The sequence below is a fragment of the Sylvia atricapilla genome, chromosome 1, assembly GCF_009819655.1.
Source record: "Sylvia atricapilla isolate bSylAtr1 chromosome 1, bSylAtr1.pri, whole genome shotgun sequence".
NCBI lineage: Eukaryota > Metazoa > Chordata > Aves > Passeriformes > Sylviidae > Sylvia > Sylvia atricapilla.
In genome coordinates this window covers 141,698,432-141,725,218 of record NC_089140.1, presented here as the reverse complement: position 1 = coordinate 141,725,218, position 26,787 = coordinate 141,698,432, and the positions used below count along the sequence as shown (strand labels likewise).

Below are 26,787 nucleotides of genomic sequence, written 5' to 3'. Positions count from 1 at the left end.
GCTTCAGTTGAAATCCCGCTTGCCTTTTTTATTCAGAAAAACTGTAAAGCCTCATCAAGGACTACTGTTTTATCTGCATTCAGAAGCAGTCGATTTTGGTGTTCCGATTAGGATTTAGTGCAGTTTTAGTTATTGTTTTACATCGAGTTTAATTTGATCTATAGTATTAAAATCAGAATGCTCAAATGAAGTGTTCATTGTTGCATTTTGTTTTTCTTGCAGGGAAGCTACCCAGTGTGGGAAGATTTTATAAATAAAGCCGGGAAACTGCAGTCTCAGCTTCGGTAAGTTTTTATGTTACACAGTCAAGATCCTCTACAGTTCTTTGGTTGTGCAAACATTAAGATTAAATGCAGCTTCTGCAAGGATAATTTTCTAAACAGTTCCTAGTAAAATTGTGCGTATTTTTTAGTCAACACCTGCATGTCATTTTTTGAATACTACTACTGGAATTTTTAATGTATTTAGGAAAATTCACAATGTGCCACCAGCTATATGTAGTAAATATAAAATGAGCTAAATTAAGCATGGATTTTGATGAAAAATTGGAAAGGTAGTTTATTGTTGTTTAGTGAGCACACATTTGGAGTTAGGTGTATGTTGCCCTTTTTTTTTAATTGGTGTAGAATACAGAGTAGGTTATGTTGGAATATGGCTCAAAATGGTAAAAAATCTTTGGTAACCTTAATAGCATTTTCTTCAGATTTAAAAATGAAGGGAATTGCCTTGTTGGATCATACATTGGTGATTATTAAAATTTAGGGGCTTGGGGTATACTTGGAAAATGGTATTCTGGATTTTTTAAGATTCGGCAGAAATATCACATTAAGACAAGTTTTACTCTAGAATTTGTTCATTTGTAAAATTTTGTTTCTGCTGATACAAATACAAGCTCCATTTCCTCACAACTCTCCCCTAACAACATTCTCCCTTCTGTTCTACAAAGCACCAGCTTTTTTCCCGAGCAGCTGTAGCAGTAACAGGTTATCGGCAGTCTGGTTTGTGGTTCTGTGTTGCATTATGAACCATTCCCAAAAAAGCTGGGGGTTAGCTTCATTTGCTCTAAACAGCTGAAATATGCTGTTCTGCTACACCTTGCCTAGCATGCTACACTTGCATGTGGTTTTTTCCTTTTCCAGCAATCATGTCGCAGTGAGTATGGAAGATGCAGAGGAAGTAGAGAAAGAAGAGAAATGGAGAACTTTCCTAGCCTTTTGTACTCTTCAAACACAGGCCTTCTGGGATGGCATGATGCATAGTTTTGTTTATTTCCCAATCCTGTGGTGTGGCATTCAATCAGTGCAGTGCTACAGGAACATGCAAGCAGGCAGCTTGAAAGCCTGTGTTCGAGGATTTGCTGTTTGTTTCTAGCAAATGTGAGCCTTTTGCTGCTGTTTCATTTCTATGTGCTCTGATAAAGGACAGCAGATGTCATTTGAGCTGGAGCCAGGTCTTTCTGGATCTTGTTACTGGGGAAATGGAACTTTGTTATTAGCAATATAATTAATAATTAACAACACAGGAAATGAATAACACTGTGACCCACGAGTTTGGAAGATGAACATCACAAACAGTGTTAAGGAAAATTTTAGAAAAGATTTTCTGGTTCCAGAGCCCAGTATTGCTAGCTAGCTGTCAGGGTGGGGGGTTTGCCCTCCCTTTAATCTCCTGGGCATGTGGAGAGTCCTTATGCATTTGCTTGGTCCTCTCACGCCTGGGGTGTTTTTTTTCTGTGTGTGTTCAGATCTTTTGTGCTGTCAGTAGGCCATTTACTACACTGCCAGTTATGCCCTCTGTATCTTGAGCATATTTGGAGTGAGACTTGCATAAAATCTGACCTAATTAAGCAGTCCTGTGGTCTTTCTGGCTGAGGATCAGCTTCCCTGCAAGTCTGCCGGGTTTTTTGAGGCTAGCAAGGAGCTCTTGAAACAAAGTGAATATGATAGTCCTTGTTCTGAATTTTGCTTGAAAAGGCTGACTGACACCATCAGGAGAGAAAATCAGAGTTGCTGTTAGAAAAGATGTGCAGAAACAGAACCATGAAGTAACTGTGGAAAGGGCACAATTGTGCTTTACCTATAGAGCCCTGGCCTACTTTCTCTTTAATTGGGTCAACCAGAGTATAAACCTTCAGAAATCAGGACTGACCTGAGGTGTTTGGGGCTCTGGGGTGTGCTTATCTAGAACAAACGTGTCTGGAAAATTGTAACTCACGTTTGCTGTCCACTTGAACAGACGTGTGAGTGCTTTCCAAACGTGGAGGGAGATTGGGCCAGTGAGGTTGACACTTTGGATTGTGAAGTCTGAGGTTGCTGGGGTACCTCTCAGGAAGGGTCCTGCTTGGGAGGAGCACTAGATCAGAAGGGGGTTTTGGTTATTTTGGGGGTTTGTGGATTGGTGGTTCTTGTGGGTTTGAGTTGATTTTGGTTTTTTCCTTGAAAAATTGAGGTTTGTTTTTTTTTTTTTCCCACTTTTCCATTTGTCCAGGAACTCCAGACCAGTCTGATTTCCAAGAAATTTTCTGTTTCAAGGGATGCTCATGCTCCCCACATGAAAAATGCACAAAATCGTTTGGCCAAGATCCTAGATAAAAGGAAGTTCCTGCATATTTATTCTTAAAATACACATGTTCCCTGAAAATAGCAGTTGCTGTAATTTGTTCGCTAATGGGTGAACTATAATGTGTGTTAGATTTGTTTTTCATGTTTGACTGCTTAATATTACTTCATCAGAGGAAATCAGCTAGAAGGAGGGTGGCTGTGCTCTTTTGAAACAGCACCTGTCCTGTGCAACTCTCAGCATGGAATTAGTGTGGCTGCCTCCAAGTCCATAGTGCTAGCACAAAGCGAGAAAGGGATTAAGAAATGAAGGAGGGAGAAGGCTAAGTTCAGATATAAAAGGGAACACTTTTTGTGGCCTCTGCAAGTTCACAGTGTTATTCTTTATAAGCCTAAATGTTTTTGGCAGTAATTAAATAGGCATCAATGAGACACTGCTAATGTTTTGTTATCTGTATGCATTTCAGGACTACAGTAGTAGCAGCTGCTGCCTTTTTGGATGCCTTTCAGAAAGTGGCTGACATGGCTACTAATACACGTGGTAAGCAGATGTGTCAATATTGAGTTTAACAGAATGCTGTGTGGTTTATACCATTTGTCGTAATAAAAAGAAGTCTTAACTTGTTACATTGACAAGCAGATCTGTGAGACATCTGTTAGATGGACTTGCACTTTGAAAAAGTGGCACGTGAAAAAGGAAGTTGTCTTTACTGAAAAAAGAATGCTGGAAACCTGTAATTTAAATGTGTCATCAATCATGTGAACACTTCTTAATTACCATTTGAATTATACGTTGATGAATAATATTTTAGAAAGCAAGATTTACAGAAATCTGTATTCACTGACGCTTCTGTACCTTGTGTAAATGTAAAAGGCTTGATACTCAGCTGGAATAAATAACCATAGGGCTGCTGGAGGCAGAGCAGATACTGCTTGATGCTGTGGCCTTTGGGGTCTGCCCATAATGATGACAGTGACGTGTAGTTACATCTTTGAGCAAAGACTTTGCTTCTCCTTCCACCTAAAGTTTGATGTTCTTGGTCAAACTGAATTTTCCTGGGCTGTGGGCTTCTCTGGGTAGCAGTCTCAGCTTATTGGTGAGTATGGAGAGCCAAAATAGTGCAGCTGGCATTCTTTCCGGACTGCTGAGCTGGAAGGAGACAAAAGGCTGCTTCTCTCTGATGCTGGATGCCCAGTGACCAAAGCCTCGTGTGCAGATGTCCCTGCAGTGGTGTAGGGCATTCCCCATGGTCACTGTCCTTGGACTGCTGCTGAAGAGTAAATCCAGAGTGCAGATAAATCACTGCTGAGGGAGCAGCTCTCGGTCACCTCTAACCCTGAAGGTTTTGTAGCATTTTTTAAAGTCCTAATGTGCTGTTGACATTTGACTTGGAGAGTAAGAAAGTAATATTGCTGACGTGAAGGGAGTTCATTCCCATTAACAGAGTGCAGGCTCAGTCAGACTTCTCTTACCTCTGGCTAACAGGAGTAGTAGCAGCTGCTGGAGTGAGTACCACGTCACAGAATGACAAGGGGGAAGAATACTTCTTTTCCTGTCTAAAGCCCATATTTACATTCTGATGAGAAGTTCCTCATTATATGCATACCTACTGTAAATTATAGGTAATTACTCAAATAAAATAATAAACATGACAGAAAGTGGCATAAACTAAGGATGAGACCCAAGGCAGAAATTAACTTGGATTTCTAACATCTCCTTCTTTCAAGCATGTTCTCTTCTCTTTCTTCTGCCTTCCCCAGGGGGAAACAGAGTAAACTACCAAAATCCTTGAGACTTGTCTTCTAGCTGTGTTGGCAGGCTTATAGGACTTGCATTGAGATACCAGAATGACTGAAACTTTCCCACTCTTAAATAAAAATTGCTTATGTGGGTTTTTGAAGGGCATTTTACACTCTGCTGTGTCGTGTCTTGTCTCTTATCTCTTAGAACACATCCTTTACAAAAAGAGCTCTGTGAATCCAGGCATGCCAAATTTGTATAGCTCCTCTGTTCCGTCTTCTGCCTTCCCTGACTGAAAGTACAGAAGGGAATTTTGGTTTTATTTTTAGAAAGTGATGTTCCAGGCAATGAATCAAAACTCCAAGTTAGCTAGTGGTTCTGATCTGCCTCCCAACCCAACTTCTGTTTGTGCCCGTTCAAGTTTACCTCTGAGGTTGCACCTTGGTCCTTTAACAAATACAGATCATTCTGCCTTGCTGTGGGCAGGGATAAACACCTGTCCTCAGAGAGGATGATAGCAAAAATTGCTATGACTTATGAGGGCACAATTCGGTAAAAATATATTTTGCCATCACTATAAGGAATTCTATTCCAAAACTGAAACAGAACAAACTTAGTGTTTTTCTTCTCTGATGTGGGATATTTAACAGGCTCTCAGTTTTCCTATTGATGGGTTACCTAAAGTGAAAATTTCTTTCTTAAATTTTGCCTGTTACTTACCCACTTTATGGCATTTTATATCTGATGTCCAATCAAACATCTGGCTGTGTTTCGTACTGTTTAGAGGGTTAACAGGTAAACCAAAGTTTACAGTTTACAGATTAACCAAAGTCAGACAAGTTCATGTTCAGTTGCTGGGGATATATGAGATTTGTGTAGCATTTCCCATGACAGAGGGAGGGAGGTTGGTATATTTTACATCAGGAAGTTGGTTTATCACTGCATGAGCCAAATGCTTCTTCTGGGGACTAACTGTATATGAGAATGCTGAAGCAGGTGCCTGCTCTGGAGGGACAGCATTAGTTCCTTGTAGGATGACTGAAGTGTTGTGAAGCTGTGTGCTGCCTTTAATTTGTAATTGCTTGTAGTTTTACAGAAAGTGGCCTGTTATTTTAAGACTCAGTGATCTAGCTGATGAAAGTGTTTTATCAGTCGGCAGAACAACTCTGGCTACTCTTTAATCTGTTTGCATCAGCATTAGCTTTGAAAGAGGCAAGTGTTTGTATGGATATACAGGTCCACGTGCAAGGGGAGACAATCTCCTTTCAGTCACCAAGTGTTCAAGAATGAGAGCTTATTTCCATCACTGCCAGTGTGCGTTCCAACTGGTGTCCTTACCTTGTGTGCCATTGCTGCTGTTCCCAAGCACTGTTTTTGTTCTTTTGGTGCATTGTTCTCTCCATGCCATTTACTTCTTTCTAATCCTGCAGTGGTAGCGATGTTAATCTTCGTGTTCCCATCTGGAGCTCAGATTGAAGGCAGAATTGGAGCTCTGCCTGTGGTAAAACCTATGATTGAATGAGTCAGATAACCTGTACTTTGCTGTGTTTTCTTCTCTTTGTAGCTTCTAAAGTAAGAAAAGCCCTGAATGTGAAGTACCTGATGTTTTGTGGTGACTCAATACACAAATTAATTTCTCAACTGGCTCATTTCAGCTTTTGCTTCCTCCTTTGCTGTCTCTCCATTTAGATGTACATCAACCCAAAGTTGTCTCTTTTTTCCTTAGCTCAGTTCCCTCAGTTCAGTGCTTTGATTTTAGCCTGACAAGGGGAAACACAGGGAAAGTAGTTCTGATGCATGTATCACCAAAATGTTAGATTTCTGTGGGTCTGGTCATCTGAGAATCATCGTTTGAATGGGACAGATTGTCAAGTTTAACCTCTTGTCTGGTTTAAAGTAATGCTAGCTGTATAGCAGTGTGTGCTGTTCTTGCTGGTATCAGAGATTTTTGAAAATAAAATTCCTTCAGATGTTGTGATTTTTTGAGCTCTGACAAAATAGAGAAATTTATGTAGCAGTTTTTGTTATTCAAGCTGCATCTGTTTGGCATACAGCCCAGCAGAACCCGGTAGTCTGTAGTGGAATCTGTATTATCTCTTACTATGATTATTAAAGAGAATACTTACAAAATATTAAATGAATGAGGTATTTCAGAATACCTTTAAATCCTGAATATACCTGAAATAATGTAAATATAACTCTTGAATACCTTAAAAATGAAGTCTCCTTTTGGAGAGATGTGTGCTCATGAGTTTTAGTTCAGGCTTTTCTTACACGGCTTATTTCTTTTGATATTTGAGATTCTGAATGCTTTTACCTGCATCAGTTCTAACTGAAGCATGGAAGAAATTTAAATCTAATTTAATTTCTGTTTACCTGATTATTTGTGCAATAAAAATATATTCTCTTATGAAGACAAGAACTACGCATCCCAAATGTGTGTTTATATGTGATATATGTTTATAAGTTGGCTTTCAACAGTATGTTAAAGGATGTGTGTAAATTGCTTTGCTTTTTTAGTCTTCTTCTGCCTCTGCTGCATTTGAATGTCCTTTGTAGATAAGTACTAGAGCTCAGGAACTTGAGAAAGTAGGTGTGAAAAGTAACTGTGCTCCTGGTGTTATGAGGGAGATAAATATGAAGATAAGCACACTTCTTCTCTATCCACTTAATATACCATCAGCAGCTTCCGTGGATAAAACCCTGTCCCAATCTTGCCTACCTGCATCTGCACAGGTGTAAATTAAAATTTATGGAAAGATGATCTAAAAGCTTTGATTTACCCAAGCTTAAAATTGATCTTCAAAGTGAGATTTAATGAGGCAGCTGATACTCAAGTCTTGTGGTTTTTTGTTTTTAATTCATATTGAGAGGTTTTGCATATACATAGGTGTGTTTGATATTAGCAGATTAGTTAAATCGCTTCAAGAGGATGTCAGTGTATCACACAGCTTTCTTTGGCCAGCTGGATTCCATGGATTGTAATGTTGTTTGAAGTTCCCTCTTGGCAAGTGCTACTAGAGGTATGTTTTCCCTGCCTTTGGTAATTCTGACATCTAGTATGCTTTCCTTCTATTTCATTTTACAAATGTCTGAGAGGATTTTAAGGCAATGCAGAGTTGCAGGAAATTCCACTTGAGTGGGAGATTGTCTCTGCTGGACTGTGAGGTTTGAGATTGGGGAGGATACTGTGGCTAGTCAGCCAGTTACCAATGGGCACTGAGTAGATTGGGAAGCAAAACTCAGCCTGTGTCTGTATGGCATGCCGCAGCAGCAGGGTACCAAAATCACCACGCAATTTTATTGTTACCCTTTTGAGGGGCAGAATATATTAGTATGCAAGAAGTGCTACATTAAAGCTCCTGCTCTTTTTTCAGGCCCCATTGAATTTCAGCAGCAGCACACAAAAATGTAAATATGGTTTAACACTTTTACTTACAAAGTTAAATTTGATTAATATTTGTGAGTATCTACGTCAGGTAGCTCTTCTGTGGCACCTACTCAGTGACTGCTCTTCATGTTTAATAAGGCTGCTTAATATAGTACCGTTGCTGCCGATTGGTGTTCCTGGGCAGACTCTGCATCCCTGTTGCACCAGGTGGTGTGTCAATACTCCTTCAGATAGTCCTTAGTCTGGGTGATCCATTTTTATTTTGGCCGGAATCTATATTGTATGTACTGAAGTGGTTTTCCAAGGTGACAAGCTGCACAAACTGTTGCAGGGCTGGAATTACCTGTGATGTCCCAAGTAAGTGTGCTTAGGCTTCCTGAACCAGTATCTTGCTCGCTGTAAATATGCCAGAGTGTGACCCAAGGTAAGGTAAAGTCTTGGTACTACAGCAAAATGTAATGAACAGTACTGAAAGGTGTTTTTTTTTTTTTTTTATTGATTTATTTATTTTCATGGAGGGAGGGAAAATAAAAAAAAGATGAGACAGAATTGAAGCCTGGGGAGGAGAAAGACAGACAATCTACAGCAGTAGACTTAAAAGCTGTATAACATTTTTGAAAAAGACTGCTTTGCTCCTGGCTGTGGACTGGGGAGATGTGATGCTGGTCTGTGCCTAATTTCAGAGTGAAAACAAAGCTGGTCACAAGGGGAAATACATTCTCATTTTCCAATTCCTTTGTCTTCCTGACTCCTCTTTAATTTCAGATGCTCGTACTCAAAGAGCAAAACTTTTGTTTGAGCTTCCTCTCAGTTAAGATGACTTTGTAATAAGTACTTATTACTCCTGTGGAGTGTTTGAAGAAGAATAATACAGTCCAGACTTTTTCTTTGTGAAAATTGGGAAGAAAAGTATTTAAACGAACAATTCAGTCTTCAATTATGTTTTCATGAAGATGATGCAAAACACAGGACCAAAATCAGAATCATTGACAGATAATTTTGAAGCTAGATGCATATTACATACCTGTTGAGTCTGGAGAAGTGGGACTTGGATATTCTGCTTTACAGCAGCTAAAACTAGAAATCACAAAGTTGATTAAATGCTGTGTTATTTGCTGTTTCCCTGTTCCCTTCTTTCTCTAGATCAGCAGCAAATCTCAGTCCATGTCTGTCAATGAGTGTGTCGCCCTGAGAACTCTTGCTTCTGATGTGAGCCCCTTTGGCTGGAACAGTCAAAATGGGGTGAACATCTAAAATACTCAAGCACAAGAGAAGTGGTTTGGTTATTAATGACTAAATTTTATAGTTAGGGGCTTGAAAGGGCTGTGCTGCAGGTAAAACATGGCCATTGTCTTTTCTTTGTGTGAGTGCAGGCATTGCAGCATAAAAAAATATTATTTATTTATACCTTATTTTTTTCCTTGAGTTCAAGACAAAATCTAGCTCAGGGTCATTGACAACATTTGTGCTGATTTGTTCCTACTAAGGAGAAATATTCAGGGCAATAGACAAAAATAATCGCTGTAATAACTTACATAGTCAGATGGCACTTGGTACAGTGCTGAGAGTGACGCAGGAGTGGAGTTTGCATTTGCCCTACAACAGTGTTTTTTTGAGCTTGCTAAGGTGCTTACTAAGAGACTGAAATGTTGTTAAGAAAGGGAGTAAAGCCACCAGGTGATCATCTGTGCTAAATAAAAAATTTGAATGCAAGACCAGCTTCTGTGGGGGAGGAAAAAAAAAAAAGGATGAGGGAGGAAGAAGCAAACAAGCTTCTTTAGTACTTTGTCCAAGGAGTGGGCAGGTGTGTTAAGATAGGAGTGGCTGGACTTTTTTTACATGACTGAATGTAAGTCTGCTCACTATCATCTGAATTGGCAATCTTTGGGAGTGTGGGGAGGGGGAACAGCTCAGAATTAATTTTTTCATACACTTGGTTGTGGTTCTTTTTCTTTCCTTACTTACACATCTGTGTTGCTTTTAGGAGGGTAGAGTATCAGATCCTGGTTTTTCTGCAGGCTGGGGATGGATGGATTGATTGTTGTTTCCAGCTACATGATGAATTTATATCTCTGTGGGCATCTTCACACAGAGCACTTATGCTTCAGTAACCAAATACTGGTTTTGTAGTTGTAAAGGATTTTCTCAGTCTTGGCAACAGAACCAAACTTTTAATGTCTTAAACATCCAGTTTGGGAAGTAATGAGGATAAATCATAAGTGGCTCACTCTAGGATTTCCTTCAGATAATTTATTAGTTTAGAATCAAAGATGCAAAAGCATCCTTTTGATGATGGGATGTGGATTTGAAAGTGGAGGCTGAGGTTTTGGTTGGTGGTTGGTTTTCCCAGTGTAGCACATGCTTCTGTGGTGGGAGATCCCCTTTCAGGCTAATTCAGGCAGCCTTTTGATGTGATAAATTACTGGTTGGTACATAGTTACAATCCTGTAGTAATCACAACAAGGGAGTTGTTGCAGCTCTTATTTATTTTGAATCTGTCGCCAGTTGGGTAACAAAGGTAGCTGAAGATCTGTTCACATTGAGTTTTATTTAGTATCTTTTTTATTTGCCATACCAGAGAAAGGGAAGTTCTTTGTGGTGTGGGAAGAGAATTAGAAAATCAGTTCAGTCTAAGCATTCTGTGTAGTAGGGTAGTGCTTCTTGCCTCATGGACCTTGCCTGTAACAACCTGTGGAGGCTGCAGAGCAGCTTCTGTGGCCTCTTGCTTTGTGCCTCACTGCTGCCTGGAAATGCAGGTTTGGGGGTTGTCCGTTTGTTATCACCTCAGTGGTGGCTTCCAAGAAGATGTGCTGGTGAAGTATCAGATTTGGTGCTGTCAGCTGGGTTTTTGCAAACTTGCCAGACCTCTAGGGGTGAGTGTGGACCTGACTAGAGTCCTGCAGTTAACTCAACCTCACTGCACCCCAGTCCATGTGTCCTTGAAATACTTGTGAAGTTCCTTTGTGTCAGCAAGGCAGTTTGTGCAAAGGCTGTGATATAGAATGTGTGCTTTCATTTGGAGTGTCTTCTCCAATTCCCTCCGTCTGTTCCTACCCTGGCTGGACAAAAACTGTGTTTGTTTCTAATGACATAAGAGAGCTATACAAAAAGTGAAATTACAAGCTGCAGCAGACTAATTTCAAGTGGAGTGTCCATAACAATGGACTCCATCTATTCATTAACAAAAGCAGTAACAAAAGTAATTTTCAGAAGCAGCAGTGACATTTGCATTGTCTAACAGGGGTTGGTTTTTTTGTTTTGGTTTTTTTTTTTTTTTTTTCCTCCGTAATTCAGGCTGCCTCCCAGAAGGATGTTCTTCCACACATTTTCGTAGGTGTCAAGGCCATAGATTGTATATGTTCACTCTGTGTGTGTCCATGCAAACTAGTGTTCTACTGCCAGGTGATTTACTTGGCGATATGATTCATCTCATGTTTGCATACCTGCTGCTTCTCGGGGAGCAGTGCATGCTCACAGTAATAATGAGGTCTTGCTTAAAAATAGACCAGCTTCCTTCATTTTCTTGTCCTTCTGTTTGCTTGATGATTTGTTGGGTGTTGCCAGCACAAATGTTTGTCCCTGTTGCTGTGCAAGCTGTTCACCCCTTCCCTCCTCCTTTCACGTTAGTTTACTTCAGTGAAGCAGTTCCCTGCTCTTTTCTTCCCTGGCTGATGTAGTAAAACCTGCCCTGTTGATGCTTACGGGCTCACTTAGAGAGATGGGGAAGAGTCCCCACTGGTTCTTGAATTTCTAGTAGAAAAATAAGGTCTGCCTGGGACAAGAAGTGCATTGTGCTGTGTGTCTTTCTCTTCCACGTATGATGGAGTCCAACCTGTAGAACTACTTCTGAAAAGTTGAAATAATATAATTACTTCACTGTTTCATTTCAGGGCTCAGAGTCCTCCCTCTTGTCTTTGTGCTTTCTACAACATTTATTTTCTAGAAATTAATCTGTGACCTGCCCTCCATTCAGATTGTTTTTTTGGACAGGGTGGAGAAGGAAAGGGAGATGGGCTGTTTCGAAAGGAGCCCTGGGTTGTGACCTGACAGTACTTCCTGTAAAATGCTGGGACTCTCTGTACTTATGTACATGCTTAAATCTTCCTACTGCCTTGCAGTTTGTGCTTGTTTTGCTTTCACGTGGGCTTCTTGCATGTAAAAGCAAGTACACTTTCTAGTCTAATGAAGCCATTGCAAAATGCTACCACCTTTCCAGCAGCCATCCCAACTCAAGCTTTGTGAAAACCACTTCAAAACTAGGAGCAGTGGCAATTGTGTGTGTGTGGGCACGTTCATCCGCAGTGTCGTGGGGTAGAGGAGGTCTGGGTTTGTACAATCAGCCCCTGCAATTGTTGTGAAATTCTCCTCTCCCGCAGCATTTATTACTATGTAAAATTGAAATCTGCATGATTTCCTGCTGTGAGCGCCTGTGCCGAGGGACTGGTTTCTATAGTAACTAATATCAAGGCGCTGGCTGGGACTTCAGTTTGGAGCGGTATTTGAGCCTGTTTTGCAGTTTGATGCAGCCCTGTGTGAGTACTTGATGGATGACAAACAAGCAGTCAGGTTGTGGCTGCCATTACTACAGTAGTAGTGCTGTGCACCTCGGCATGTACGCTGAAAGCTAAAAATAGACATTTTGCAAAATGGAGTTAGAGTGAGGAGGAGGGATGTCTTTTTCTCTAACACCACTCCCCTGCCTTGGCAGAGCTGCCAAACGGAAACACTGAAGAATATACATCAGTGAGTGTTTGTCCTGGAGTCACTTCAGCCCACCCCAAAGTGAAAGATATGCCTGGGAACTGGGTCCATTTTCTCCCAAGAGTAACATCCATTGGTATTGCCTTTTTTTCTGTTTTGAAGCAGAGCTGGTGTTTGTTCTGTTGAGCATGATAAATAGCACTGTTAATGGGTTTTCATCTGCAGGACCAGCTTCTGCCCTTACTTACGCCCAGACACACCTGCTTAATGTATTTGGCTTTGCAGGGTTAAGCAGGGGTTGGAGTGTTGAAGCCTGGCTTGTAGAGGCCGTAGGCTTTCAGTGTGCCGGGCAATATGCTAACCTGGTTTGCACCATTTGCAATTAGTCCAGAAAGGCATAGTGGGGTAAGGTGCGTGAAAATGAAACTGAATCTTCTGTTTAGGCTGACTTAAAAAACTTAAAGCATGTGATGGAGGTGAGAAAGGATTGCAGAACAATGCTCGCTGTCCAGGCAAGTCCTCTAAGTACAGAAACTGGACTTCGGCAGGCAGCAATGGTTTGGTCTCTTTTTTCCCCACTCCAATTGTTTCCCAAATTGTGATGAGGCCAAGACTGATCTCTAAAGTAAGCTTGGGGCATTGATTAAATAATCTAAAGTGTGAAGATGTCATTTTGTATGACTGAAGGTTGTTTTTCCTGTCTGTGCTGGGAAAGGAGATATTAGTCAGATGTGCTTGTCTTCCAAGCCCTCTTCCCCCAGAAGCCAAGCGTCTCTGAGGAGAGGGCAAAGTTGTATATCTTGTGTACCTGTAGGTATGGACATGTGTGTACACACAAGGAATGCCATTTGCCCAGCCAGTTCAAGGGGAGCCTTGACTTGGCCACCCTCAGAGCAGTCTCTTACCTCATTTGGTATTTAGGGATGCTGGAGCAGGCTGAGGAAAGTGAGTGTAGAGAGGAAGAAATATATAGTGGAATAAGAGGAGCTGGGTGATTTAGGGGACATCTGGTACATATCCATGAAGACGGGAGGGGTTTTATTTTAAAAAAAATCTGTTCAGACAGGTCATTTTTTATATTCACTGTTTACGTATGCAAGTCCATAGTAAAAGTATTACAGTGATTTTAAAAAACCCAGTAAATTACTGGATTAAACTATTTGCGTCAAGAGAGTAATGATGCATTTAAATAATCTGAGATAAATTGGCACCGAGATATGGCCAGATTAACAGTTTGAGAAGTGGGATTGGAAACTGTAATTGAAGAATATAATGACTCACATTGCTGAGAAATTGTCTTCACCTTTGTCCTTGAGTAGAAGTAAAAAATCTTCCTTTCTTTCAAGCAGGTACTAAGCAGGGTGCTAAAAGGAGAATCTCAGAAGACTTTGCTATATTTACATAATATAGTGATGGAAGTCCAGAACATTGAGTTGTTATAAATAAATGAAATCCAGAGTACATTTAGTAAATACTTAAAGTGCATATTGTGATGGATTATCCCTGTTTTTAATGCTTGTTCATTTTCTGCTAGTTTGCAAAAATCACTGGAGTCCAGTAGAGCACATTTCTGTTGGATGCTGTTGTGACTGTGTATCCATTTTAAATCTAGGTTGTCTTGCATGGAGAATAGCAGCTCTGTGTGAGTGTTAGTCACTTTGGTTCAAAGGTAAAGAGTTCATGTAGCTGCTGCAGAGGCAGGAGCCTTGGTTATGAATATAGTCAAGGGAATGTTTTAGCTATTAAGCTGAAATGTAGCTTGCTGCTGGGGAAATGAGTGTTGTCACTGAGTGTGTGCCGTGATGCAAAGCCCTCCCCAGACTGTTGGGTTCAAGTGCTCAGTGTGTGCTCAGGACGGATAATTGATTTAGACGAACAGATTTTAATCTTTCATTGTAAGCTTGAGGCCGGCTTCATTCAGAGCTATAAACTCCATTTTTCTCAACCTGCACTTTCACAAGTCTTTTAGCTGTGCTCTCTGAAGTGGCTGCCTGTTTTCAGAGACTCTTTGATCTTCACAACGTGTTTTCTTTGTTGGCAACTTTACTAATTTAACATGGCTTTCAAAATTAGGAGTGGGAGAAAATGCCTTGTTCATGTATGTTCCCAGCTAGGGTGAAAGTGCTAAACTTGTGGTGTGCATCTCTTGAGACAATGAAGAAGCTGGTTGAGATGTTACTTTAGGGTGACTTTATGCACAGTGTAATTAAGCTTAAAGTTTAGATCTAAGTATTTTAAAGCAAATGTACTTGTTAGAATGAAGCTTTCTTGTTAAGGCTTTATGTTAGGGTTAAAGGGGTCTCTCACAGGAAAAAAGCTAATGCCTTCAGAAGAGCATACAACCACTCATCTGCCCATCATGAATGTTGCTAAGGGTTTTTTGAGCCTAAGTGGCAAGAAGCCTGTCCTGTCCTCAGGTTGGTTACTGAAGACTAAAGCTTGGTCAGTTTAAAAAACTCATCTATTCAATATCCTTTCCAAAGCTTCTTGTCTCCAGTGTTTTAACGGTTGCCTAATCTGTTTAAATTGGTCTGAATTTCAGTCTCTCTTGAGTTCAGTTTTTGAGGTCGTGATCATCATGGATAAAGCAATGTATGTTTTCTTGTTAATGCTTAACTTTTGCTTACTTCAAGTTAGTCACACTTTGGTTTCAACTTATTTTCTGATGTGATTTTTTGGGGGGGGGGAGGGGTGTCAAAAAAGGAAGGTGGACTCAAAATTTGTGCCCTCTAGGTGTACCCGTAGATGTAAGTGGGTATGAATGTAGAAGATGAAGATGTATGAATAGCTTTCTTTAAGAGAAAAAATCTCTTAGATGAAACATATTCAGCATAGAAAAAGCTTCTTGTGACCAGTGGGAGTAAACATTAAACATTGATGATGCAGCTTTAAGTTGCATGGAAACAAACTGGGGCAAGTCAGTTCATTTTACCTTTGATTCACTGCTTCCAGCCGTTAGGAAAGGTTGAAGGGACACAAGGCAAACAGGAGTCTATTCCTTTAGCTTTTTCTTGTAATGACATATTTTGCCTCAAACAATATTTTCAGTAACTAGATGCATAAAATTCATAATTTTTAAAATTTAGAAATTTTTTTGTTTCTTTAAAGCAAGCAATGCGAAAACAGCAATCTACATAACTGCAATGATTTGTAGTTAAAGGGAGATCTAGTTCTGTTTATTGGGAAAATAAAATAAAGACTTCAAAGAATAATCATGGATTGTAGAGGTTTTGACATCCCTCAGGATGGAGGTATGAAGTGGTAGTTTGACCCCAAGACTTGGATTCCAGGCACATCTATTTTGTATGACCTATTTGTAGCAATAAGAATTTCTTTTGGTCCTAAGGTCTGCAAAGTTTGTTGAAGTCACTTGGAGATCCAGGGTGTGATGCTGCTTTGGAGATCAGTGTGAGATGCCATGAAATTTCTGCAAAGCTACTATATTAAAAATGGACAGTCTGTATTTCCTGGTACCTAATTCCTTCAGTGGTGTTATTTAGGATCCTAGCTATGCTACTTTGCATGCCCAGAACTATCCCAAAGCATTACTGGGACTGGACAAGTGGATAACTGTTGGCAGGATCCAGTGGGCAGCTAGAGTTTCACACTCTTCCCCACTTTCTTTTTCTTTTCCTTTTCTTGAAAGAAGTCTAGGGTAACTTGTTTCCTGGTGTTTTGTGGCTCTGTCTGGATTTCCCTCTCTGGATGACTCAGTTCTGCTTTGCAGAGGGCATTGTTTGTTTTGATTGGAAAGGGGCTTACCTGTGTTTTTTTTTGTTTTCATCTTCTGCGGGTTTCTGCGCTTTTTCATATCTGACTGTTGCCCTGCATATTTCCTGCAGCATTTTCAGCATGTTTGCATTGAGGTGGATGATTCAGAAATATGTATGTAGAACAGCCTCATTTTGCAAGAGGATTGGTAATAACAAGAGATAAGCAAGATGCAGTTTTGACTGGTTGAATGGGATTAGGACTAGCTGAAGTTATGCTACTCTTTTCTTGATCCCTGAAGATTTCAAGTACTCTCCTTGCAGCACATACAAACCTTTCTCAGTGGTTATAGAGGAAGGATTAAAGCAGACAAACTCGTTTCTGCCATGTAAAGAAGGTGTCAAACTAGACAATCCTGAAAGCCTTGTTTTTTAGGCTTCACTTCCCTGGCCATATTAGTTCAGGGTTTAATTACACAATAATAAGATTTCTTACATGCAATATATTTGAACAAAGACCTCTCCATGCAACAATGAACTCTTTATTTGTAATAATTTACCTTCCCTTTTGTTTTCTGTTAACTTGTTTTTCATTTCAATTCTGTAGGTAGACCTGCAGCTCATTTTAGGATATTTAAAAAGGGTCTACAGGGAGTTTGCTTTGTGGGAATAGTTGTCAAAGTCTTCTCACTAGTTTAAGCTATAATGAAACCCATTTTAATATTCTTATAAGGCTATTTTTAAACTCATTTATGCTGATGGAAGAGTAGGAGTAGAGTTGCTTTGGCACAAACACAAGGAACACAGACATCCCTAGGTTTGATGGATATATTCTCAATATAATTTATCAGCTAATTAATTCTGTTTGGAAAGCTTTCTGTGAAAGCACTAAACAGTGATGACCTTGCATGATTTAAATACCTGTGAGCCACTTTAGTATGGACAACTGGACAGGTCAGTCTTGGAAAAAAAGTAGCCTCTAAACTTAGAAAAAAGTCTCTTGGGTTATCCTTGTTAACAGCCATCTAGTGCATAATTCAGGTTTTTTGTTTTGTTTTGTTTTTTTTTAAATCTTTTATAAAGTATTAGGGTGAAGCAAGATTAGGGGATTATTCAGTTACCTATGCAAGAGGCAAAGTTTTGCCCACCTGATGTGAGAACTGTTCTTTGATGGGAATGACTGAGTGAATGAATAGTGGGGACCAGTGGCTGTCATTTTAGGAAATAGTTAGGGAAAGCATCAGGCCAGAAAGCCTCTCAGGCACTTTGTCATGCTACCCTTTTGTTTCTTAGCCAACTGAATGCCTCTGTGTCGCACAGACAGAGAGAAGCCTGTCTGGCTTCACCTCTCTTCTCTGGTCATCTGCTTCACCTTGGTTTTGAAATATGTCTGTGCTGCTGACCACAGAAGTAAAACTTGGCTTTGATTTGAGTTTCATCTTGCAGTGGCTGGTCTCTGTCTGTGGGAGAAACTGGACCAGGGCTTCAAAGCATCAAAGTGATTCACAGCTAATTTTCTTTTTAAGGACCAGGAGGACCATTAGATCATCTAACCTGATTATCTCTGGAGGGCTGGTCAGGGCTTAGTCTGCTGCAAGGCTTGTGCTGGACACAGCCATGGCTGGGGCCCTCCAGCACGGAGAGGCGTGGGAACAGGCAGTGCTTCTGGAGGGCAGGTGTGCTGGAAAATGCTCTAGGTGCATCTTCTTTGTATAAATATATATGTAGAAAAAAGTGTAATCAAACTAATGCCTATAAGAAGTCTTGTTTGGATTTCTGAAGGAAGTACAGACTTTGGGTTTGGGTTTGTCTGTCATCTGTGGGTTTTGCATAAAATTCACAGACAGGGAGAGAGACTGTCTTGCCACAACTCAGAGTGTGTAAGAAAATATAATCACCTTCTATAACATGACTGTCCTGGTGCTCATGAACTCTGTCAAGCCACAGCCTGGAGTGAAATGTCGTGGCCAGGAGAGAGTGAGGTGGTGTGGAGAGACTGGTGGCTCCCATTTCGGGGTGGTTAGCTGCCAGAGTTCCAGTGAAGCTGCCATGAAGGGATCTGCCTTTGCCCTCGCAGGGCTCATGACCTGTTCAGCACAGAGCTCCCATGGCTCACACTGGTATTGGTGACTGCAGTCCTCTTCAGAACTGTCAGTTTTGTATGCTTTTTTTTTTTTTTCCTCTTGTGGATTGGAATTTCCCCATGGCAAATGATTCTTTGCCCAAACTGCCCGAAGGTTACCCCTGTGAAATAAGCAGAGCTGTGTCGGTGGGAGCAGAGCCAAGAGTAGAGGCTTGCATCTTGATTTCTTATGGACTTAGTTCATTAATGGAACGGATGGTGGTAGTGGGTCACTTAGCACTTGTGATTTTTGCGGTTTTTGTCAGTGAGAAGAGACAAAAAGCCCAGCTGCAGCAGCGGTCATGGAAGCTGCAGGTGTGAGCTTGGCTGGAGAATGCCAAACTGCCATCTGTGGTGAGGCTTTGTGGAGATTTTTTTTGCAGGCTATTTGCCTAGAAATGAGAGCAAGAATACAAAATAACAGAAGTAACTGAAGATAGTTTTCCTCTAGTTTCTGCCACCTTGCTGGTTTGCCAGAAGTCTGTAAAAATGTAAGAGTTGAAATTGCATCAGGCACAAGGGATGAATCTAGGTGGTTCCCTGCCAGCATGTTCAATCTTTTAGGTACTTTCTTCCCATGTTGCTTTAAGCAGGTTTGTGCTCTGCTGTCTAGAAGATGTGGAAAAAGAGAAGAAAAGTTGCAGGTGTTATTTGCATAAAATATATAAAGAGAAGAGAAGTAGCAGCATATTGCATTGCTTGCTTATGTGGTTAATACTCATTTTTGTGCCTGTGCTCTGACATTCTAAAGCTAGGTAAGTACAGTAAGTAACCTTAAGCACTTATAAAAAAGAAAAATAAAATGTGATGTTTGCTGTAATTAAGTCTGTGATGTCCTGTATGCATTTTAAATTAGTCCCTCTATGCTGTTAAACTTTTTTGTCTGTTATGCAGCATGTCTGCTTGTTTACAAAATGCCTTAGAGCTGCATGGATTCCCTCTCACTGCGTGCAGAGTGGTTTATAACACTTAGGCATGTGTTGTTCTGACCAGGGAGATGTACTTGGAGCTGTGCTTTGGATTGCACACATAGCAGTTTCCAGGAATGGTCATGAGGATCAGCAGGAGGAGCTTTGAAGAGTGCGTGGGTGCAGCATGATCTTTGGCTGAGGGGAAGCCCTTTGCTGGTGGCTGGGGGAGCTGATGCTATTCTGAAATGCAGAGCCTGAGTAGTTATTTTCCCAAACAGCTTCCTGGAATGACAGAGAGAAGGAATCTAAGCATGCTGTCTCTCCTCCCTTTTCCTCCTGATTTGCACTACAAGAAGGAGTTAGGCAGTGAAGAAAGTTGTTTTCTTTTAAAGTTGAAAACATTTGCATAGGGCAAGTTACGTTCACAGCTGTCTACTTTTGAGACTTTTTTTTCTTTCTGGAAGTAGAGGCTTTAAGCAGCTGTAAGACCAGAAATGCAGCACAATGCGTTAGCGACTGTATTTGTCATTCTCATCTAGAGAGAAAATGTGCTGATTACATTCATTTCTTTTTTTAGCTGGAGAGAAATGAGATGCTGGTCTTTATTCAGCTAGCTTTGTGTATGTGCAAATTGCAATTTCAACTATCTGGGCAAAAGTGATGGGCATTTAACAATATAAAGAAGTTAATATCTCACTATCTCTTCAGAGAGTTGATTGACTCATCTTTTCATAACAATGAAATTTACATATTTATGAGCTGGTCTTAGAGTTTGGGTAATTTTTTTATTGCATTAAATTTAATTATATCAACTACTGCTAGATGATCTTTCTTTTGGTAGAGCCTGAGAGATCTTCTATTTGACAAGACTTGAAAGAATTAACAGATGATCTTGCAACAGCTATCCAGCAGCTTGCTACTTGGAATTTTGGTTTGCACTCTAGACTACTTCAATTGGATGTGTCCACTATATCTGAAGTAAACAGTCTTAGCCTTTGCAGACTTGCTAGTGCTTCTATGCAGCTGCCACACTGGCAGGGAATACTTTTCTTATATCACATTTGCAATAATATCTTAAGGTTATTTGTGTCTCCTGCAAACCAGTCTCATAGTTTTTCTCTTTAGAGCCTGTCTTTAAATGGTCAGCATCATATTTTTGGTGTTAAAGCATTAACACCTTCAATGGTAGATCTCTGGTTTGCATCCAATTCCTGTGTCCTGGGCAGTTAGTCTGTACCACAGGCTGCAGCCTTCAAGTGTCTTCCATCATACATTTCCAATGGGTCATAAACCTACAGGTGATGTGACCTGGCATCTGCTGTAAAGGGACTGAAAATGAGCTGTTCCAAGGCTTCTTTGAAAGGATGCATAGCTCCTGCAAGTTAGCTGATGGGATTACTAGTGTGGTGCCTTCATGGATCTGCTGGATTAATTACTGTAATAAGCTGGAAAAAATGGTGGACCAAGACAGTATGTAAAATGGGGAGGATTGCAACATACCCATTATCCAGCTATTGTTTTTCTCTGTGTTCAAGGTTTGAGGAGACAATTAGGAGGTATGATCCTCATCCATAATAAGCTGCTTCTGGCATGCAAGGACATCTCTGGCAGTAAACTGTGATCATCTTAGTGATTAGAAGAGCTGGTTGGTCAAAGATGGAATTGCACAGGTCTAGAGAGATTTAAGTCTCAGGACTGAGGCTCAGGGTTTTACTTTAAATGGCATGCTTTGCAGAAAGTGTTAATGCTAGACCCTTACATCTGCCCTGCTCTGAGCTTTGTCAAGGCACTGATCTTGTCTATTGCTAAATGTCCTGAAAACAAGATGAGGCTTAGACTGTACTCAGAACTGGATGAGGGGCATGGAAGCTGAGTGACAATGCAATGCAGGTCAGTAGCTGCAGGTTAATAGTTAACAGTATGTTTAATTAACTTTCTGATTGCAAGACCTGTGAAACATTGCGATTGCATCCTCAGCACTGTGTGTGGCTGGGGTTGTCTTGGAGGAAGGAAAACTTTATGTGCCTGGTACCATCAGAATAACAGCTTGAGAACCCTTCACTCCTCTAATTCCTGAGACATCTACACCACAGAAGTAATCAAAAGCTTACAAATTTAGTCCAGAGCATGATTTCCTTTAATCCATGACTTTTAAAGCATCACTGTTTTGTTTCTGTTAATGCACTGCAAAACATGTGTCTTGCAGTTTTCAAGTATTTCTTTCTGGTACAAGCACCTCTAATAGCTCAGACATTTGTCATTCAAATTAAAATATACAGGGGCCTGTTTATAACCTCCAGTGCCAGGTTTATGGCACAGACACTGACTGAGGCTACTTGTTAATTGTGAGAGTGGACTGGATATTTAGCTCTTAATTCCTGTGAATAGAATTTTTCTTAGCTAACCTCATTTGAGTGGAAGCGGGAGACTGGGGGAGGAAAAATAACTGGGAGGACATTCACATTTGTTGGGCAAATATTTTACAAAACCCTTAAAGTTATGTGCTGCAAATTATACACTATAATTCACATATATAAGGTGAATTTTTCTACTTGCTGGAATAAACACAGATGGCTATGACCCTTTGAGATGAATATTGCAATCCTAAATTTAGCGCTTCCTAATTAAGGAACCTCCCTTGCTAATTTGTACCACTGAGTGGAATATGGGCTGTGCACTGAAAATGTATTCCTTAAAATTTTGCAGATCTGTTTGTGACTCTGTGATGCTCTGTGATATTCTATAGAAGACTCAAGTGAATCAGGAGGGTTTCTGGGGCAGCATCCTGGTGTTCAGGGACATTCCAATGCAAATTCTTGAATTCATCACACGTTTTGATCTTTGTCTTTGGATGTTATGTATTTCTCAGTTGATGGTAAATAGAATTTTCATGTATGCAGAGGAAATAGTAAAATGATATGTAAATGAAAAATTATAGGAAGGGAAACTTCACTGGTTGCTTTATAAAGTATTTTCCCCATAAACATTATTGGCAGAAGGTATTGCAGACTTACAGCTACAATAAGAAATTTTACTACCCCCTCTTTAGCATACTTGGAAGTTGTTTATGGCACAGCAAGTCAATTCCTGGACCTACTAATATCTTCACTCGTATGGAGGACAGAATCATACAATCATTTAAGCAGAAAAGAACCTTTGATAATCAAGTCTAACTATAATGTTCAGGTTTTGTTTAAATTTTTATCTCTCTTGAGTTCTGAAGACAGGATGTGTTGTTTCAAAGTGATACGGCTTGATTTAAAAATAAAACAAACCTTCAACAAAATGGCTACCAGGTATATAACATTCAAGTCAATAGCAAGGCACTCTGCTAATTCAGACAGGGACAAAATACCTTGTTTTTCAGCTTGTTTAAGAAAAATAAGTTTTTACTGCTGTTGGCTTCAGAGTCTCTTCAGACAAATGATGGTCAGACAAAATGTAATGTAAGTATTTCAGTGAATAAACAATCTGCCCCAGTAATAATACAGCACATCCTATCAGTTCCATGTTCGTACTGCTGCAACTTCAAGTGCAAAAAGGGTGGTTTTTTTACCCTCATTCTACACGTCTTTTTCCAGATCTATGAATTGATACAGCACATCTGTGATACTTGAGAACAAAAAAGCATGAAGTCATACTCCCATAAATAGCTTGTAGGATGAAAATGCTGAAGACTGCCTTCTTTTCATCTCCTGTGGGTCTCTTGTACAGGACTCTGGAATCTTGGCTTTGATTCTTCATGCAGAGTCTTCACAATATCCACATCTGGGCTATGAATGTAGCTGAGAACAGATCTGCTTTAGATCTTCATGGCTAATAATAACTTCAAGAAACAAATGCTTCTAGCAGAAGAATGTTTGTGTGGTCTCTAAAACAGACCAAGTTAAGACAAAAAGGGGAATCCAGAGCATCCAAATAGCATTGAACTGGTATCAGATGCCAGAGTTGTACAAGCAATTTTCTCTCAATTGACAAAGAATTTATTTTTAACTTCTCAATAAATCCTCTCTGTCACAGTGAAAATTCCTCTCTCATCATTCTTTTGTGTTATCTGCATACTCTCCCAGATAATCTACATTGTATTTAGTACATTCTCTATTTTAAAAAGGGGCATTTTGCAGAGCTTATTGTTTCCATTGTTTCCTTTTTTGTAATAACATACTAGGTCCTTTTCACTAGCATACATTTTTAATCATATTTTCTTGGAAGCAGGATGTTATCTATTTAAATAGCACTGTTCAGTGTTTCTTAATAACTGGTAAAAGATCAATCTGTTTTTAATTGCTAATTACTTTGACTACACCTGCATCTTGAAAAATACCAGCAATACCTTAAATATGACTACATCAGGCACAGGAAAACCTCATAATTTAAATATTTGAGTAAACATATCACACACATTTCGGGTGAGAGGAAGAGAAAATTGATGGTTGGACATTTTTTATTTTTAAATGTCATGAGGGTTGTGCTTTGTTGTGAAAGTGTCTAAAAACGAGAGGAGGAAAAGAGATTGGCAGCGTTTCCTCATTCTTCTGAGAGGAAGCAGCATCGCACAGCTGACCTGGGAACGTGTGCCAAGAGATGACACGAGCGTCTCGGATTCAGGCGAACGCTGCTGTGGTCTTTGCAGTGTCTGAGGGGGTAGGGTGAGCCTGGGAGGAGGCCTCAGGATTTCCAGTGTTTCAACAGAACAGGAAACAAGATTCAAGTGGACTTTCAAATGAAAGTTGAAAGAAGTCGAGGTGACAGCAACCTCACTGCAGGTCTCAACACTGACTTGCCTTGAGTGTGAAGTTTGTCCTGGGTGCCTGAAAGAAGACGAAAAAATTCTACTTGGATTTGAATCTTTTTCACTTCTGCAGTTGTGGGGTTGGGGTTCGTTTGTTTTTAACTGCCAGAGAGGAAACACTGGAATAGGCAATGCTTATAATAGTGTGAGGTATTTTAACATCACACAGTCCCATCAGTACTGAAAACAGGCAAGTTTTATAGTAAATTCATAGCCTCAAATTCATGGAAATTCATATGCATCATTACAGGCTTGGGGAAGGGTGGCTTGAGAGCTGCTCAGCAGGACAGGATTTGGGGTGCAGGTTGTCAGCAGCTGAGCACGAAGCAGTGTGTGCTCAGGTGGCCAAGGGCATCGTGGCCTGGATCAGGAATGGTGTCACCAGCAGGACCAGGGCAGGGATCATCTCCTGTACTCGGCAGTGGGGAGGCCACACCTGGAGTGCTGTGTGCAGTTCTGGGCCCCTCAGTTCAGGTGTGAAGGTGCTGCAGAAAGCCCAGAGAAGGGCGGTGGAGCTGGTGGAGGGTCTGGAGAGCAGTTCTTATGAGAAGTGGCTGAGGGAGCTGGCAGTGTTTATTCTGGACAAAAGGAGGCTCAGGAGACCTCACTGTCTCTACAGCTGAAAGGAGAGGGGGTCGGTCTCTTCTGCCATGTCTCTCAGGTGAAAGGATATGGGAAAATGGCCTTAAATTGTGCCAGGAAAGGTTCAGATTCCATATTAGGAAAAGTTTTTTTCTTTCTAAGAGTGATCAGACAATGGAATAAATTACCCAGGGAGGATGTGGAGTCATCGTCTCTGGAAGTGCTCAAGAGCCATCTGGGTATGACACTTGGGATTAGTTTAGGGGGTGATTGTGGTGGTGCTGGTTGATGGTTGGAACACCTCATCTTGGAGGTCTCTCCAACTTTGATGATTCTCTGAAAATCAAGTCTGGCTCAATTGGTTCACATGTGTTCTTAAAAAGTTTGTAAGTAAAGATTTAAAATTCAAGCCTCGGTGTGCCTTTTCCTGGGTTAAGCACAAGCTGTTGCCAATGGATGTAGTTCAGTGGTCATGAGATGTGGCTTTTAACTCCCCTTTGAGAGCATGCCTTGGTTCTGCACCTGTGTCTGCTGGTGCCATTTTTAGCAATAAATGACAATCCATAAAGCAGCATGAGTGCCTAGTATAACATCGTATCTTTAGTCTTTGGAGGAAATGCTGTAATTTAGTCTTTGTGGAAGTAAAAAATAAATCTGTAATTGTATAATTAAAACTACATAAATTTTTTTGGCTTCTCATTCCCTGCATCCTCCCAACAGTAAAAACTCAAAACTATCAACATTTTAAACAGGAGGAAAAGATGGATTGAAAAGTTTCATGTAACCTCATGTGGGGATGGAAGAAGTAAGAGTTAAACAGATATGTGAATTTTGTGGTAACAGGTTTTTTTTAAGAATTAAATGGCTTGTTTGTTCTGCCTTACTCATTTAATTACAGCAGTGTATTAAACTTCTTATTTGCAGTGAAATAACCAGTAACAGACATGTTTAGGTTACATTTTTTCCAGAGACAAGTCCCTGCAGAAAAGTGTATTTGCTATATTTGCACACCCACACAGATATAATAGGTGTCTGTTTTTAGTTTTGAGTACTTGTTGAACAACCAAAAATAGGTTTCTGGAGTCTGTGACACATCTGAAAACCAGAGCTTGAAGGGGAGGCCAAGGTTCACATCAGTCATGCACAGTGATGTATTTGTTAACCTACTGTGTGACAACAAAAATTTGGGGGATTACTTTGGAGGCTCCCCAGACATGTAAAAGGAATGTTCAATCCTTCTACTTGGATGTAAACTCTAATTAATTTACAAGTTCCCATGAAACTTGGTCTATTCCCAACCTTCACCTCAGTATTCTGTTAGTTCTGAAATCCTTGATATTTCAATGAAGAGGGACTTTGGCATTTGAGTTAGCTGATTTTCAGTTTCTGTTCTTCATAAACATTTTACCAGAACTAAGGTAATGCTGAGGTGGCACAGTTAGTATTAAGAAGGGGGCAGGGGGGGGATTAGGGTGCAGTTGAGATTTTGCTGTCATTATCCATTTTCACATGTTGCAATCAGAAATGTTTCTGCTTTCTCTGCCAAGAAGCAGATTAGTTTATGTTGCTCCAATTGTGGAATTAAATTTTCCGTTTTAAAATACTGCATCAGAAAGTTCTGTTTCACTGTCAGGAAAACTTTCTTCCAAAGTACTTTGAATCTCTTTCCCACAGAAAAAGAATGAGAATCAAATAGATAGTAAAACAAGCAACATCTGAGTATTTATTCAGACTTAATTAGTCACCCAAGCCTCAAACAGAAAGCCACTTGGAAGCTTACATTTTCTTATTTAATTCTCAAGCCAAACAAGTGTCTACTAACAGCATTAATTCTGGAATTTGGAACTATTTTTTCACTGCCATAAAAAGGTACACTTGATAACCATTGATACAGTTGTAACTACTCCAGTAGTAGTTTACTGGAAAAAAGCTCACCCCTCCCCTTTTTTTTTTTTACTGCCCAGTTAGTTAATTTGTGAAAGGAAAGTAACTGTCTTCAGTAACTGAAAAAGGAGGGTTCAAATAGGTCTCCTGTTTTATGAATTAATTGCTGAAGATCCCTTCAGTTCTGAAAGAGCAATTTATTTTCCTGTGACTATTTCCAAGAGGAAAATGAACTCCTGGGAAGGAAACTGTGGAGAAACAATGGGACACACGGAATACATTAATCTAAATGTGAGTGCATAAATGGCATAAAACGTGTTCTGGAAGATATCCCTTGGATAGAGGTAACCTGCTCTTGCTAGCAGAAAGCTGCATCCTGTTGATGTCAACCAACT

The 26,787-nt window shown here is 40.2% G+C and overlaps 1 protein-coding gene across 17 annotated transcripts in view; it reads left to right on the top strand.

Moving 5' to 3' along the window:
* Positions 1-26,787, top strand: part of MTSS1 (MTSS I-BAR domain containing 1) — a 126,947-nt gene that overhangs the window by 16,694 nt on the left and 83,466 nt on the right. For all 17 annotated transcript variants that reach the window (XM_066335788.1, XM_066335922.1, XM_066335781.1 and 14 more), the window contains 2 exons: positions 223-284; positions 3,026-3,099. In XM_066335788.1, the coding sequence (XP_066191885.1) occupies positions 223-284; positions 3,026-3,099 (136 nt within the window). The remainder of the gene's footprint in view (positions 1-222; positions 285-3,025; positions 3,100-26,787) is intronic.